This window comes from Artibeus jamaicensis, unplaced genomic scaffold, assembly GCF_021234435.1.
Source record: "Artibeus jamaicensis isolate MK-2021 breed Jamaican fruit bat unplaced genomic scaffold, CSHL_Jam_final contig_497, whole genome shotgun sequence".
Classification (NCBI taxonomy): domain Eukaryota; kingdom Metazoa; phylum Chordata; class Mammalia; order Chiroptera; family Phyllostomidae; genus Artibeus; species Artibeus jamaicensis.
Window position 1 is genome coordinate 4,650,340 of NW_026521863.1, and position 17,470 is coordinate 4,667,809.

The 17,470-nt window shown below is 49.0% G+C and overlaps 1 protein-coding gene across 3 annotated transcripts in view; it reads right to left on the minus strand.

The window, feature by feature from the left end:
* MAP3K4 (mitogen-activated protein kinase kinase kinase 4) overlaps positions 1 to 17,470 on the minus strand; it is a 90,929-nt gene that overhangs the window by 13,244 nt on the left and 60,215 nt on the right. For 2 of the 3 annotated variants that reach the window (XM_053668728.1, XM_053668730.1), the window contains exons 7-17: positions 15,287 to 15,403; positions 13,865 to 13,964; positions 13,694 to 13,777; positions 12,477 to 12,737; positions 11,037 to 11,186; positions 8,924 to 9,085; positions 8,334 to 8,467; positions 7,785 to 7,863; positions 6,977 to 7,043; positions 3,581 to 3,677; positions 2,677 to 2,769 (exon numbers count right to left, since the gene is read on the minus strand). In XM_053668728.1, the coding sequence (XP_053524703.1) occupies positions 2,677 to 2,769; positions 3,581 to 3,677; positions 6,977 to 7,043; positions 7,785 to 7,863; positions 8,334 to 8,467; positions 8,924 to 9,085; positions 11,037 to 11,186; positions 12,477 to 12,737; positions 13,694 to 13,777; positions 13,865 to 13,964; positions 15,287 to 15,403 (1,344 nt within the window). The remainder of the gene's footprint in view (positions 1 to 2,676; positions 2,770 to 3,580; positions 3,678 to 6,976; positions 7,044 to 7,784; positions 7,864 to 8,333; positions 8,468 to 8,923; positions 9,086 to 11,036; positions 11,187 to 12,476; positions 12,738 to 13,693; positions 13,778 to 13,864; positions 13,965 to 15,286; positions 15,404 to 17,470) is intronic. The other variant, XM_053668729.1, reaches the window with a different exon arrangement.

Sequence of the window (17,470 nt, forward strand, 5' to 3'; positions counted from 1 at the left end):
CCCCCACAGCCAACCCACGAAAACCTGACTGCTTAACACATTGTTTTATGTTAAAAACCCGAAACCAAACTGTACTTGTGGAAGTGTTGGCATGTGTGGGGAGTTCCATAACCTCAGTCCAGGGTGGAGAAAAACACCCAAATCTGGTTAATATTTCAAATTACCATCAAATTATACTTATGTACTTAAATATTAGGGTGCTGAAATCACTATACAACTCAAAAGATTTCAAGTCTCTTGATAAGAAAACAGGAGGGAAGACCTCACAGTTCCTCAAGCAGTAGCCAAGCAAAAGTGCAGAAGAGCAGGAAGCTTAACATGTAGAGAACAAGTTAATTTGCTGCTTTTCTAGAATAAAAGTTCAAAGTCAACTGTTCAGCAATCCAGAATGAATTCATAAAGAGTAAGACCAAAATTAAGTAAGGGAGGTGTTAAAATTATAATGCAAATCATCCAAAATGCATATGGCATTAGTTCACGATCAAGTCGGGTGTGAGGTTTCCGAATGAATGACGAGTGAAGTATGGTAGCATTTATGCTCTTTCCCCGCTACACACGGAGCAGGGCTAAGGCAACAAGGTCTCGGGAACAGACAGGCCACGGAGCATGCAGAGCTTCTGGCTTCTCTGACTCCCAAATCTAGGACACTGCTTGCTAAGTGTGAGACAGGGCACGTACTCCATCGTCATGTCAGAAAAGCCTGGCACCGTTTCGTGGAAAAACCCTGAGGCCAACATGAAGAAACACACTCTGCTCCTAAGCCCCGCTGGAGATGGGGGCTGCGGAGGAGCCACTTAACACCTTTGCATCCTCTCTTTCCCAGAGACAAAATGAGGCCACATCCTCAGAGATCTTTGCTAGGATAAAAGGCGAGAAACATTTTAAATGAAGTCGTGTGCTGGTGAGTGTTTAGTAACTACTTTCAGGGTGTGGGTGCAAGAATGGTTGTCGAGTCTGACAACTTCTGTGGTGTGGCAACTGGCTTGCAAAATTTCTAAAAAGTTCACAATCAGTTCTTGCCAACCAATCAAAGCTCCAGCAAGAGAACGCTGCCAAACAGGTTTCCTAAACAATAAGGTAACCAAAGCTCAGCCTGTTCCCTAAGTTGAAGCGAATCAAATGGAGCTATTTACGGGCTGCTGTGGGGCAAAGCGCAGATCCACCGAGGCAGGGGCTGCACACAGACCCGGAGTGGGGGGGCGCGCATCGCCCCGCCTCCTCCCAGCACAGTCACCAACCAGGGCCTGCGTCACCAACCACGGAGACTCCACTTTCGGGATGCACAGTCTTCCCAGGCCCACCACACAGGCGCCCAGGAAGGGGGCTGAGGCGCAGTGAACAGAGCCCATGGGAGGCTTGAATGCGGGAGCAAGACTCAACCACAGGCCAGGCACGGTTCCAGGTGGCACCACTGCTTTATCCACATTGTGGATGCATGAGATGCTGAAAACCTGCGAGGCAAGTTTCACACTGCCGCCTGCACACACATCCGAGACCACACAGCTCACGGGCCTTCGAAATCTGGGATGGCCCTCCCTGCCCTGGCTCTGGGGGAACCTCGTATGGACTCGCAAGTGGCAGGCGCCACAGTCCCCGAGCGTGGGCCCCTCAGCTAGATGGCGTGTCACGGGGGTCACCCCTCTCCCTCTGTATGGCAAGTTCAGTAAGCCCACGGGGACGTGGAAGCATGTGGATCACTGGCCAGAACATGCTCTAAACATAAAAGTAAAGAGGGTAAATGAGAATTTTTTTCAAACTGTAATTTTTTTTTAGTTGAATGCTTAAGCTGTAAAATTCATTGGTATTTTTTATGTTATAGACATTTATCACCCAAAACAAGGAATATTAGTTATTTTAATGAATAAAAAATGGAAAAGTGTGCAGACATTTCAGACCATGTAAAGTACGAAGGCAGTTCAGTCGGTTTTACGTTCTGTGTCGCCTTCTGCCACCACCACACCGCTGTCTGTCCCAACCAGTCCCCCACCAGAACTTCTGCTTGACCCCGGCAACACCCTGCCTGGGGGCTGAGCACAGGGACCCTCTGCCAGATGGGGGGTGGAATTAAAAGGGATCAGATGTCCGAGATCACGCATAGGAGACCTTGATGAAATCCCCCAGCAAAAAGGGGGGGAACCCAGAAAACCTCCCTTACGAACACAACAGACTTCCTGGAAGGCCCCGACGCTTTCTGGAGCCTGCCAGACTCCTGCTGGCTCTCTCTGGTCGCGAGATGCTCTCCGTGAGACACAAGCCCTGGATGCTCGTCCCCTTCCACTGGACAAACTCCTTCCAATCAGCACTTGCAGGAATCAGCTCGCTTGGTTAGAAAAATGACACTCCTGACGGCACTGCTCAGAAGCCACCTCTGAGCCTTGGGAAAGGCACTGTCTACCCAGCTCCCCGAGCTCCCCGGCTGGGGCCCAGCCCTCCCCGGACACTCTCCCGAGACGCTTGTTACTAGCAGAGACCTAGTCATGTTGGTTCTATCAGCTTCAAAGAAATATTAAAATCAGGCAGAGGATCTACTTTGCTGGCTGGTCCTAGAGCCAAGGAAGGGCTGTGCACCATGGGGAAGAAACCCTGCGGTGGTATCCTGGACACACCCCAGAACCGAGGTCACTGCAGAAGTGCACATGAGGGGCAAGGAGCAGGACACTGGCGGAGTGAGGCTACCTGGCGTCATGGGCACTGCTGGTGGGTTTGGGTGGCACAGAGTCGCCGCCGGAGGGCCCGTGGCTCCGCACATCCGAAGGCACGCTCCGAGTGCTAAGGCGAGAAGAAAAGCTTCAGGAACATAGGTGACAGATGGGGAGAGACTCGCACATGGTTTTTGGTAAAAAATGAAATACGGTGAGTACGTGAAAAGTATCTTAAAACATGAAATGTAAACTGTTTGCTGAGATTCTGGTCTAGGTTTGAAAAATTGCTTTAAAAAAACACCTAATTTCAAACTCTATTTTAAAAATAAATGTGGTCTTTCCTAGCAAATACTGCTGAGTAAAAGTGACCTTTACAAAGGGATAATCCAGGGGAGAGAAGGCGCCCCCTACAGTAAGACGCAGAAATGCCACCACACTCAGGGTCCGTATTTCAAACACAGCAGAGTCTCTGCACTCCCTTTAGTGAGCTGACGTGTGGTCACACACACACAGGCGTCAAGATAGACTGGAAAGACCTTCCCAGTTTTTGCCACTTTTAAATTGGTGTCCAGTACTGTTTTCAAATGCTCATTATGCTGTGCACACCTGTGTGTGCTTCCCTGAGGTCATTTTTCAAAGACAGAAAAAGAGGTGCTCCAGGGCTGGAAAGCATTTAGTAGCTGCAGGTAATAAATAAGCTGGAAACGAAGTTATCTTGAAAGGGACCAGTCTGTTTTAGACGAGCATGCCTTTTTTTTTTTTTTTGCAATTAAGGCACTGTGGTTTGTCTTCAAGATAACGCAGATATAAGCTCCTACACAACGTGTGAATAAGGGCACGGAAAAGCAGTTGTCACAGCAAGCGCCCAGCAGGCTCCAAAGTTCAGCATGCACATCAGAGGGGTCCCCAGCACCAAAGACAGGGTGAGCACCAAATACCTGAATCCCTCTGGAGCTGGGATAATGAGGTGGGGGTTGGGCGGGTCGCTGTGGCATCGCGGCACCTTCACCGGGCGGGGGCTGTTCCGATGGATCGCTGTCAGTGAAAGCGGCAACAAATGCAACTTGTTAAAGGGTCACTAGGAAACAGCCAAACCGGGTGATTAAATAAAAACATGACGTGACTTAGTTCTGCTGGTGACCAAAATAAGCCTCTTCCAGAAGAAAATCATACGACACACACAAACACCACGGAAAACGTCACCTTTCAGTTATGCTGCACATTCAAACTTTTCTCCGTCAAAACCAGCTTTTTGAGTCCCAGGATGAAACACACACAATGTGTGCAGAACAAATGAAAGGACCCCTTTCTGGGACAGCCTGCGACATGGCCATCTCTAAGACAAAGACGGTGCCGCGCCACCGACAGACAGGAGAGCTGTATCTACACTGCACATAGTCTGGGCAGGAGCGGGGCAGGACAGTCCACAGGCCCTGGGCCGGGGAGGGGTCGCTGTCCCCTTCCTGAGAGCGAGGACTTCTACTTCATTCCTTTAAACCAAACCAGGAGGACAGGGCACAGTGTGAACTGGCTATTTTTTTTCCCCAGACCATGTTTTCATCCTCTCTTCTTTTAAACAGTCAGGTACAAGGCAAATATGGATACAATTTAAGACGAAACTTTAAACAGTGACCTCATTAGTTACAAAACTGCTGACAATGGTCCAACACTGGAGTGTGACCAGTAATGGACGCATGTCACCTTCTGTCTGTTGCTCTCTGACAGGGAGTCCTTTTGTTTTCCACTCCTTAGTTTTCTTAAATGTCCTATTTTCTCTTCCTGTACTAACAATTTTAGTCTACATATGTTTCGTTTCTAAATGTTGTATCTGAAATGGAAATATTTCCTTCGTCATGTTTTTTATTTGTTTTTAATAACATTACAACAGGACAAAGACAGAGCACCCCAAAGTGGAACAATATGAAGGGAAAACTTGTAAAAAAAAAATGAAGTATTTTTAAAAATTTAGGAAATCTTCATCCCTGGCTCATTATCTCAACTACTACACTAATAAAGCAAATAAATCAAATAATAACAAAGGCAAAAAGAAAAAAGGAACAAATATAATTTGGTGCAGATGGTGATATCTTTAATTCAGCAAACACATTGGTAACTACTGAATCAAAATCACTACAAAATTTTCCCATGAGGATGAGACATTCTGGTAAAATACAAGCACACAAGTTTAACATTCTTCACAGATGAAACAAAACACTTAAGAGTATGTACATCTAACTGTTGCAGAAGTGTGATACTTCATCAAAGGAAAATGCAAATGGCCAATAATATACCATTTGCATTTTCCCTAGTGGTGAATATTTATTCTTGATATTCCCCAACCCAAGATATTCCCTAGTGGTGAATATTTATTATAGAGACATTTTTCAGGGGAAAAACTAACAAAATGAATGTCCACGAAGAGGTGGCGGGAGGAACTGTGGCCCCACAGCGGACACAAGGCAGCCACAGCTGTCAGGTAAGACAAGCAAGGATGAATATTCAGCGCGATCCCAGTTTTATGCAGTAACAGCAGGAACACAGCCCTACGAGTGCTGTGTGAGGATGTGAGCAGAAAGGAAGGGCAGAGCATCTGTGTCACTACACCCTGGAGCGTCCAGAACAGGGGGAGGCCACGCAGCAGGCCGTTACCATCAGCAGCAGGGGCAGAGCAGAGGGAGGCAGGCAAGGGCAGCGACGACAAAAATGACCGCTGACCAGCTCGCACTTTCGCCCCCTTCCCTCCCAGCAGCAGAACTGCGTCCTGATGATGACCCCTACCTGCAGAGAGCGCTCCCGCCTCCCAGGGCCGCCCTCTCCCTGCACCCTCGCTGGCATTCAGTTTTCAGCATTAAAAGAGGAGGCTCACAGGTGCTCAGTGAGCAGCCCCAGGTCACTGGATGGCCAGGCAATCTGGCCCTCAATGCAGGGCTGTCCCCGCCACTCCACAGTGACTATAAGGACAGAGGACATGCCTTGAACCTACAGGGAGCCCACTGTCCCGCTGGCAGTTTGGAGAGAGGCGGAGCAAACGATTATTGGCCCTGCACGAGCAGTGAGTGCCTGAGGACTGTGGGAGTGTAAGAATTTTCTTCTTTTGTAGTACTTTCTACAATGAAAACTTTCCTACATGTACATTTTCTATATTTTTACATGCTTCTTCTACACTGCCATTTCCTATAATAAAAATTATCCCTAAGTAATAAAGTACTTTAAAAAACTAATTTTTACTGAATTGTTGGTCATGTATTCTCAGAGAAATACTTTAAGAGATCACAAAGTCATTTATTATAATATGTTTAATTGAAAATCTGGTAAGAATATAGCATGTTTTATATGGAATGTTAAAATAGTTTTGCAAATGATAATGTCATTTCATGGATGCTTTTGGAGAAAAAGAGATATAAATAAACAGTGAATTTTACAGAGAAAAAAAACAAATATAAAACCAGATCCACTCAACTTTCTGGAGCTAAAAACTACCCTTTAAGACACATCTGCTGCTTAATGAATTACTTTATTTTGTGTAACAAATTGTTTAAAATTTCTAAGTTTTCAAATTTGGGTGCTTATTATACATAAACACGTTTTGCTTTTCTTTACTATCTAAAGACTGAGGTAAGACACAACCTCTTCCATGTGACACACGTGATTTTAAAATGCCAACACAATGCGAAACTGCACATTAACTGTAATTCAAGTATATTACAGCAGCAGAACTTGATTTTCTTTTTTCCGTAAAAAAACTGACTGCATCAGTAGGGAATGGCACTTAGGAAAATGGTGGAGAAGGACACCTTTACCTCGAAGGGAGAGGGGCAGGGGGCCCTTGCTTCTCAACAGACAGCTCTTTCATCCCCAAAGGAAAGGCTTCAAGGAAGGAAAGGCTTCAAGGCAGGGAGCAGGTGGGTGCAGGTAAGCAAAAAAAAAAAAAGAAAAAAAAAAAGAAAAGAAAAGAAAAGAAAAAGAAAAGAAAAGAAAAGAGAAAAGAAAAGAAAAGAAAAGAAAAGAAAAGAAAAGAAAAGAAAAGAAAAGAAAAGAAAAGAAAAGAAAAGAAAAGAAAAGAAAAGAAAAGAAAAGAAAAGAAAAGCCTTGCTGGCCAGTATGAAGACCTGGGCTGGCACCTCCCCTTTCCCTTGATTTGGAGATTGGCGCGCTACGTGTACGCACCCCATTCCTCTACCTGTCACCATCATTTCCGAGAACAGTCTAAAGGACCGCAACACCACTGTACAGGACGGCGACGAGGAGGGACGGCGACCACGAGGGCAGGCGCTCCCCCATGCCTGCAGGTTCCGGCAGAAATGCTGGGACTGCCACCTTACCAAGGTACCAACCTGTGACAGGACTGTGCGGCTTTCCTATCACGTGGCCAATGCACTCGTTCATCAAAGCTTGTAAACTCTAGGACCCGGAGCAGACGGGAGAGGAGGAGACAGAAAGGACACTCTCAATTACACAACTAGCACAAATGAATCTTTCAGTGTATTTAAAAGAACGTTCTACCCCTCAGTAAATATTTTCAAAGTTAGTTTAAAACGAAATGGGCATGAGTAAGAACTAAATACACACAGTACACAATTTGAAACACTGCACAACTCCATTTTTGCAAGTGAGAGCAGATGCACACCCAACATTCCACACTCGACGACGTGCACAAGCAGGGGCTCCTGTCATCGCCTCCACCGTTTGGAGGTAAAATGAACACACTCACATTTCAAACATCATCTTTTTGATCTGATGGAACTTACTCAAGTAACAGTGATAATATTTAACATTTCATATCACACCCTCAAATGACACACTGTGAAGTGAACTAGCTCACCCTTGATCTTTATTACATGCTAAAAAGCAGCTGCCGAGCCCGCAGTTAATGACGGCGACCCTGACAGGTCCTTCAGAGGGCCCGGCCACAGTGCAGCCGGGCACTGGCACCAGTCAGGTCGCCCGCATCGAATGCACAGAAGAGCACTGCGTGTCTTCCTACGCTCTCGATGACTCTGGGCTTTTTAACAACTCAGTTCTCAACGTGACCATTATATAAAAAATACTTTAAAACTACCATTAAGCATAAAAACACACAATCAAGAACAGACAATAATCAGGTTGATTTTTTAAAGGAAAAAACTTCAGAATACTCCCTACCAGGAAGTCATCTTCTGGGAGACCGGAAATGAAGGCGGGCTCAATGGCCTGCAGAAAGTCGAAACCCTGAGTCGCCCACCTGTAAAGAAGAAGTTCACTGATTACAAAGCAGCCAAGAAAATGTCAGAGCAGTTTGGTGGATACAGCCCTGAAAAGTGATATAATTGGGAATTTACTATCTAGGACAGAACACACTTTTTGTCTTTCTATAAACGCCTAGGATTGAGTGTGTCTACAGCATGTTTTGGGAAAGACAGACAAATGGCTTGTTAACAAAGAGAATGGTTACCAGTCTGTTTCCCTGCACTCTCTCTAATAACAGGCTTCAAGTTCATGGGGGGACATCAACAATCAGAAAGACCTGTCCAGGGAGAATGTGAACTCCCTTAAAGATAAATCATCTGGGAACAAATTAAAAAAAAAAAAAGACCACCAAACAGTTTTCAAAGTGCTCCTTTTTGTGTCGCCTGCTCCCCCCACCCATCAAATACAAGACGGAAGTCCTGCCCACCCCACACATCTCAGGAAGGACACCCACTGGGTCATTACCGGGGTCTGGTGCCTCTCCCGCTCTCACACTTCGTTAGGACGTAATTCATCCACTTTCGGGCAAAGCTTATGTATTTGTCTCCAATCTTTTGTCTAAACACTCCAGACATCAGGCGAACAACTTCTTTATGATACTGTAAAATTTCATGTACATCAAAATTAAGAAAACGATTATACAAATACCCAAACACTATAATGCTATATCTGTTTAAAATGACTTTTTTCTAAAAACAAAAAGCAAAATCCAATTAAAAACAACATGTTCTGGGAACAGCACAAACAGAACACAATGTCTTCAAACACTTTCACCAATGTCTGACCCACAGGTTTAAATTAAGAATGTGCCTTTATGGTATCGAACACCTCTTAAAAGAAGGCTTCTAAATATAAGTAGACAGCTATTGCCACAAAATAAAAACCTGGCAGCTACACGACAGTCTAAAAGTCAACAGGCATTTCCAATACTCAGCAGCAGCGTGGATGACATTCTTGACAGAGCTGAGATTGCAACCAATAATCAGCACTTCTGTAAGTGACTCACCAGGCAACTGCTAAGTGGTGCTGTGTTTTTCCTCCTGCTCTGCACCTACCTCAAACCCAAAGTTGTACCCCTGAATCATTGCTTCTCGGTGGTACTGCTGCAACGTGGCACATTCCGCTTCATCGACTTCGGTGTCAAATTCTGAAGTGAACACGTGGTCCACTCGATCAATGGCATCACCGATTCTGTTGCAAAGCTCTAACGCATCGTTCTAAAGAGTCCCAAACCACAATTAATCCAAAACGAAGCAAATCACACAACACTTACGTGTTTTAAAGGAAGCTTTCTCTCATCATCCACCACACAGACATAAACCAGTACAGTATTTCTCAGCCACGGTTATTTTGGTTATTCCAAAGGAGTGACCAAAAACAGAGGAATTGTATCACTTTCATTTTTACTAGGTATTCTTTAACATCTTATGAAATGGGGAAAAACCCATGTAAAACGGTAACGCCTAGTTGCAATGTGGTCTCAGAGCAGATGTGTCGACTGTCAACAGTTCACACGCTGACTGCCAGCCGGTCTTGCTCTGGGCGGCTGCTCCAAGGCGAGCAGGGTTTCACGCCCAGCAAGCCCACTCACGGTTTACTTATAAATGAGCTCCAGGACATGACCATTTTGTCCTGTCCTCCAGACCCCCTGCCCCCCCTAGTTCTGGGGTTCCCAACTAGATCCCATCCACCCCTCGGGGCACACTGTTATTTCTGGTTGTCAAAACCGGAGGAAGGGTCACACCTACTCTCACCTGTCGCATAGAGGCCAGGGACACTGCTAAACATCCTACAATACACAGGACAGCTCCACAGAGCAAGGAATTATTGATCCAAAATGCCAACAGTTCCAGCTTTGTTGTCTCATTCAGCAATACGACAACAGCCCCAAACTGGGCTCCTTTCCCCCGACCCATAAACATGCCCCTTTGAACACATGGTCTCCATCAGATGGTCCCCTTACACATCGTTCCAAAACACTCTCCCCAAATCTTCAGCAACTCCCTGAGGCTCAGAGAGTAAAATCTAAGATCTCTCCACAGCCTGATGGCGCCACCTGATTGTATCAGCCTCATTTCCCACGCCTTTCCACTGTACACACCAAGACCACCAGACTTCCTGACGTTCAGCGAGCATTCCCCTGGCCCGGCCCATGGACCCCAACGCCCGCACGTTCCCCCTGGGAGCCCCTTCCCAGGGAGCAGCTTCTGAAACCCTCTGCGCTGGAACGCCTCCCCTCTGGCTCGTCCTGGGTGCTGCCTCTCCCAGGCAACCTCTCCCGCCCCTACAACCTTGTGGGACCACTCAGGTCCTTAGGCTACAAATTCCTTATGCTTGAGAACGACCAGCGTCACTCCTGACACCTGACCTATCGTTCTGCACTCCCCAGAGTTCACTGATTCACACTAAATGAGGAAGAGTCCCCTGCACTGGTCCTGGAGGGGAGGACAGTCTGAAAGAGGTGACGCTGGTAGGTGAGTAAAAGCAGTCAGAGGGACTGGAGAAAACCACGCCCATCGGACTCCCAGTAACTGTGAGAAATGCTTCTTCTCCCAGAAGACAAGCCTCACGTGACTGGGAAGACGTGACCAACGGCCTGCGGGACAATGTGGATGAGGTCAAGGCTGGGACATGGGGCAGGACCTGGGACGTGAGGCAGGACCTGGGACGTGGGGCAGGACCCAGAAGGTGGCGAACCCGGGAGCTCAGGAGAAGCGAAGGCCTGGCCCTGGCCCGCTGCAAACTCTGAGGCCCGTGCACCTGCCTACGACCGGCGCGATCACAGTTCACTTGGCTGATGTGTTGGTTACGTGAAAGAAAAAAACAAATCTTCTTCCAGACTATGTTATTGCAGTACCTCCAGTAAATACACTGCTGAAGAATAAAAAGTTGGAATGAAGAGACCTACATTCCAATGTCAACTTTTCTACTAACTGACCATGGGACCACTATGAGTCACGTAACTTCAAATCTCCACCCCTTCTAACCCTGTGGCTCCACGGTCCCCAGGAAGACCCAGGGACTCGCTGGTTCAGACTCGGAGACACGGTCCTGGGCACAGAGGGGCAGGGGAGGACAGCTGAACGGCATCACACCACAGCACGCCTGCTCCTCAGCAGGGCCTCCGAGCCTGACCGAACCAGCTGCGCCCGAGCCGACAAGAAGTACCTTGAGCTGCTGCAGCGCTTTGGCAATGACCGGCAGGCTGGACGTCTGCTCCTGACGCAGCGTCACGAGCCCCTGGACAGACTGCTGGAAGGCTTTTCTCTGAATCACGAGATTAGAAGACTCCATGACAACTAGTAGAAGATTATCCACCTGGAGGGAAAGCGAGTGTGGGGGCTAAAACCGGACACAGTTACGGCCTCCTCATTCAATTTCGACCCCATGGGAAAGCAGTGCCAACCTCAGGGTTGCCAGGCCGGCAGCCACCCAACCAGGAAGCTGCTGTCCAGCCAGGCTGCTCCCCTGCACAACGCGCTGCAGTGGGCACCGACGTCTGGGGCCTTCGGCACAGTGGCGACGAGTCCCAGGGACCGAGCCACATGACGCCCTGAACCACCCCAGCACTCCAGGCAGCTCAGCTCGCCTGGAGCCGCGTGCGAATGTGTGTGGGAGCAGCACGGCAGGTGGCACACGCAACAGTGAGTGGGGTGAGCTGGGGACCTCAACTGAAACTGTAGGAAACCAGACTTTATCCTTCTTACTCTTTTAGTAGTTTGAGCAGATCTGTGATGTGGTCAGATGTACGTATTAGAAAGATCATTCTGGAAGTAACAAAACAAACACCTGCAGAAGTAAGGGGCAGGAAGGTGCGAGTTGAAGCAGGGAAGCTAAGGGGGGAGGGTCACTGCGACAGTCCCAGAAAGGGGCGACGTGGGGTGACCGTGGGGACAGCGGGGGAGGCAGAGACGGGGTCACTGACTGGAAACGCTCTGGGCTGGCTTGGGCTGCTGATTAGGGTCGGAGGCTGAACGCACATTAACTCCACATGCTGGTTCAGACAGCTGAGCGGACTGAGTGGCACTTGCCGAGATGGGGTGCACCCAGAAAGAGCACACCTGCATTCATGGGCCAGGGGCTCAGCCCGGTCAGGCTGGGTTTAGGGGGCCCGTAAGCACTTGCCAAAACCGCCCCTACCTGAACACAGAACACAAGGAAGCTGCTAATGAAGCTGCTAATTTACCTGGTGAGTTATATAATGATGGGGACTCTGCTAGGTAGGTAGGTAACAGACTATACTACACAAGTGAAAACTAAGTAGCCAGTAAAACTACAATTTCAATGAGTAAGGTCATTTCTTTGAGATCATGGGTATATAGACCTAAGGACACGGCTGAACTAAGAAAAGATAAATAAAATATTTCAAATAGTCCAGTATAATTTAACATACTTATAGACTTAGATAGAATGTTTGGCACAAGCAATGCTACAAAACTGTCTGCTGCAACACCAAGGCCTATTTTGGGGAAATGTGTGCTTGAGACGCCCATGGCGGTGAAACCCGCCACTCGGGAACTGCTAGGAATCCGTTTTCCCTGGAAGAACTCTCGTAAGGAGCAGTGAGGGAGGGAGAGGCGGCGGGTGGGGCCCGGGAGGGGGGCACACCTGCATGCTTCTCAGGGTGTCCACAGTCTCCACCTGAGGCACAATTTTGATCAGCGGGGCTTCCCACGTGGCCCAGCCGTCCTCTGCATCCCGCACACGGTCACTGGGCTTGGCGAGGAGCAGGTAGGCGTCGATCAGCACGTCATCCTTGGAGGAGTCCTTTCCTGCGGCTGCGTTGAGCAAATGCAGCACGATGCCCTTCTCCTCGGCAAGGGTGTCCGGAACGAACAGCTGCAGGTTTTCCAGGCCAGGAATCTGTACCTGGGGCGGAACGAGCCAAAATCTTGAAATAAGAAATGTCATAAATTATAGGAACACTATTTTTTTTTAAAAACCTAGAAAAACACAAGCGGGTCTGGGGAAGGAGAGGTAGAGGCACTGAACCAGAGCACAGAGGGGCCGCGGTAGTCCCGTCCGTGTGACCGGAGCAGAACCCCGCACGAGGCTCCCCACCTGCAGGGCCTCCGCTGGCTCCTGGATCTGCAGCAGCAGAGAAAACGCTTCTCTGGGTGGGGAGGCCACCTGAAACCACCTCGACCCGCGGCAGCTGGCGATGGCGTCTTTAAGCGGAGCTGCTCCCAGGCAGCAAAGCCAGCAGCGGGCGGGCGGCCAAAAACCTTCCACACGGAGCCCCGCTGAGTCTGTGCGGGGGGCGCCTTTGAAAGAGGACGTCGCCTGACTCGGTGCAGAAGAAACACTTTCACAAGGAACACACGGTGACGGTGCCCTACACGTCACCCATGACTGTGGGCGGCACACCCTGCAGGCTTCCCCTCTAGTAACAACACCACCCAAAGACCCTAAACACACTGAGTCTCAAAGAGCTTAAACGGGAGCAGAGATGGCAACTCAGAAAGTGGCCGAGTGACATCGAGGACGCCAAAATTCATGCAGAAAGTGTTTAGGAAATGTGAGGGTGAAAAACAAAACCACTATTTAAAACTAGCATATTACTTTATACACATTATTTTAACTATGTATGTGAAACTAACCTAATAAAATAAACAATCTGAGTGAATATTTGCTTATTCTACCTGTATTCTTAAGATATCATAAGTCAAGTATGAAAAACATGGTCTTCTAGCCCTATAACTGGGGTCAGCATATAGCCCAGAAAGCCAAAATATTTACTATCTGGACCCTTAAGACACCGCTTTCCTGTTTTAGGGCAAAGTAAAAAGACAAAATACTTCACTTATACCACACTAAATATTTACCTTAACGTACTGTTTTGATTTCAGAACATCCAGAAGGTCTCTAACTGGAGCTGAAAGTGTGAACTCAGCAGCTACTTCTAGGTCCTAGGATCACAGTTACAAAGAAACTTCTTTAGAGTTGGCTTTTTAAAAACAAGTCAGTCACAGCATCAGTGAGGTCCGCCCTCTCACCTTCCTCAGCATTTTAGCGAACCCCAGGGCTTTGGAGGCCCGCTCCCTGGCCTCGTGGAAGAGCTCCTTCAGGGCCCGACTGATCTCGATGACCGACCTCCTGCAGGGGGACAAGACCCAGTGAGGGTGCGGCAGGGCGTGAGTACAGACGTGAAACCATAAAGATGAAGCAAATTCTGAACCACGTTAATAAAGACTGAAGATTCTATAAATGGAAACGTATCCGCAATATTCAGCAGGCTGCTCCACCTAGTTTTCCAGAAAGTGTCTGTGTTCTCTAAGTACATAGGGCACACTTAATAACCTTCAAATAGCAGTAAGCTCAATTTTCCAAAGAGCGCATTACAGTGATGTCCTAGAGTGTACACTCCTGGCTCCCGGCTCATACTCTAACTAGAAGGTTATATACCCACTGGCGGCCAGGAGATGTTTAATGACTGGCTCCGCCCGAAATCGTGTCCACGGCAGTGTCTGCGACACTGGGGTGCTGAGATGCCGTCACAGCGGGTCTCAGGTGGCCAGTCCAGCGGCCCCTGGACCCAGGACAAGCCAGCCCCCGCACCCGCTGTGCATGAACCGAGTTTCAGAGTCGCCCTGACGAACACCCAGAGCGTCTGAGCCGTCTGTGCACTGGTGCACCATCTCAGCTCCTGAACTCCCGTTTCTGGTGTGGCCCCCCCACCGAGCTCCCAAAGCATCAAGGCCTTCTACAAGTGATTCATTCCGATTCTCAGCCACTCAGTGCTGTGCCAGGAGGGAATCTGTGGTGACCACTGTCGTTATCTGCAGCATGAGAGCATCCCAGGTGTTCCGAAGCCCAACCTGTGCTTCTCATCAGGCTCCAGATGGTGGGAGAAAGTACTCTGGCCCCAGAGAAGCCAGTCCCACCTGAGCACTGCCTGAGGCCAAGCCCCATGACGCTGCTGAACTGGCCACAAAACGGCTCTGAGACTGAGCACGTGCTGCAAGGCCAGCAATTTTACACGCTGCAGCCTGAAGACCTCTGCACGGAGGCGGAGGAAACGCAGCAGAGTCAGCCATGGTTTCAGGCACTTCAGCCTGAAGCTCAACAGAAGGGACAATCTAACCACGACAGCAATAAACATGCGGCAAGTGTCAAAGGCATTACTGGACTGCTACAGGGGTACGATTAAAGACATTCTGGGGAGTCGTGGATAAATTCTATTCCACTTGTTTCTGGCCAACTGAAACTATGTGCCATTTCACTGTTTTTATTAGGCTAAGTCACTGTCCACAAAACCATGCCTAAAGAACCATATGAAAAGAAAATACAGAAATAAACCCTTTTAGGTCTATTACCCAAGTTCATCAAGTATAACAACTCAGCGAGGTGCGAGTCCAGCTGACTTCAGGCTCATTATCAAGAACTAAATGGGAGGGGAAAGAAAACGCAGCGTCCACCTTATCTCGTCCGAAGCGCAGCTGTCGTCGGCGCCGGTCCAAAACCCGGCGCAGCGCTCCTGCAGGCCGGACTCCAGAAAGGCCCCCGTGGACTTCAGCAGCATGCCCGCGATGTCGCTGCGGGGACAGGACAGCACACGTGAGCTGGGGACATGACTGTCCTCATGCTCCCAGTTCTTGAACGAGGAACTGAAAGGTTTGGCTACTGTTTCAGTAGTTTAGAAGGAGTGACTCAGAACTTTTTAATATAAATCTGATTAACATGAAAAGGCAGGACTCCTAATGACAGCATGTACCCAACTGTGTTCTAGCACCACAGTTTTTGTTAAAAACCTGAAAACCTTACATTTCAGCCAGGACGGCTACGTAATTATGAAACAAATGTTATTTTTTACCCTAAATAAATGTTCAAAATGATGTAAAATCAACTGAAATATGTATCCTTGACAAGACTTCTTTTTTCATTCTCACCAAGGACATGCTAACTGATTTCAGAGAGAGGAGAGAGAGAGAGAGAGAGAGAGAGAGGGAGAGAAACATCGGTCGCTGCCTCTTCCCACCTGCACCAACCAGGGACTGAATGCATAGCCCAGGCATGTGCCCTGACTGGGGAGCGAACCTGCGACCTTTCCGTTTATGGGACGACGCTCCGACTGAGCCACACCAGCCAGGGCTGACATGATTTTTTAAAAGTTTAAGGAACTAAATGATAATGTAAGACAACAAAGTGGAATAATTCCTTAACTGTACCTTTTTAAAAATTCCTCTCACAATTAGCTTCTCGTGCCAATAAACACGAAATACTATCTACAGCCAATGGCCCTCAGCCACAGACAGAGGTGTTTGATCACAAACTCTCAGCACCAGGGTCCAGACGTGGAGGCGCCTGCATGACACAGAGCTGAGTGCAGCGGGAGTCCAGCAGCACCAGACAGACAGTAGTGGCAGGGCCGTCAGGGGAGAAGTCAGACCCGGCAGAAGGCTCAGTGGGCTGGGTGATACAGACTTAGAACCAGTGCAGCAGCGGTAGGATGAGAGGCTCCGTCAGTAAGAGACTGAGGGCAGGGAACAGGACCCCAGAAGAGCAAGAGCTCTGATCAAAGGGAATGAGGGTGTGTCCTGTTGGAGGGAGTAGGGCAGGGACACCGGGTGGGCGTGGAAGCACAAGAGACCATGGCGGGGAGGGCCTCAGACATCACGAGGACTCCCTGACCTGCACCTGGAAGGCAGAGGGCGGGCTGTAGAAACCAGAGTGGGACAGCGCCCAGTGAGAAACGTGCATTTGAAAAAGAACAGCAGTATACAGGGATGTCCAGGAAGGGTTTACTCCACAAATACCAAGTATCTGTAATGTACTACGCAGCAGGGACAAAACAGATAAAACTCCTCACCAAACGGAGGATACAAAGAATAAACAAAAAAGAAAATAAACACTATTTCAGACAAGTGCCATGTAGAGAGAAATACAATAAGAAAGAAAGCTAAGACACATTTGCAGGTACAAATTTCCATTTTTAAATCCGGAGAAGGTAACATGTGGACAAAGATGTATGTGAAGGAAGCAGAGGAGGAGCCATGGAGAGAGCAGGGGGGATCCTGGCAGAGGGGCAGCAGGGCCAAGAGACGGAGGGAGCGCAGGGAGCGGGCCCCCCACGAGACCCAGGCAGGAAGCCGCCGTGGCTGCGCAGGAAGCAGGGGCACAGACAGGGTGGATGAGAAGGGAGCCCGTGCGAGCCTCACTTTCCCTGAGTGAGAAGGGGAGCAGCCATGGACCTACGGAGAGCAGAGGAGGAACTGCACGGATGGGCACGGTGACACGGTCCACGGTCCCTCTGGCTGTGGCGGAACTACTGGGATGAAGGGTGGAGGCAGAGGCTGGAGAGCTGGGGCAGGAGTGCGGTAACCGACAACAGCTGGGCTGCGTGGAAACGTGGGCTGGCGAGCAGAGATCAGGCCGAGGGTCTCTCCCGAGGGACGGCCAGACGGAGGAGGAGGTGTGTGGGACACGGGGAGAACTGGGGCTAAGCCCAGGGCCCCAGAACCCGGGAGACCGAGCACGTGAAGCAGACCGCCACGCTGGCACGGCCACCGCCCGAGAACCAGACCATGACAGTCCCGGGCAGCCCCACGGCAGGGCAAGGAAGCAGCCCTGGGAGGCACTGAGGACGCACAGCGTGGAGGGGA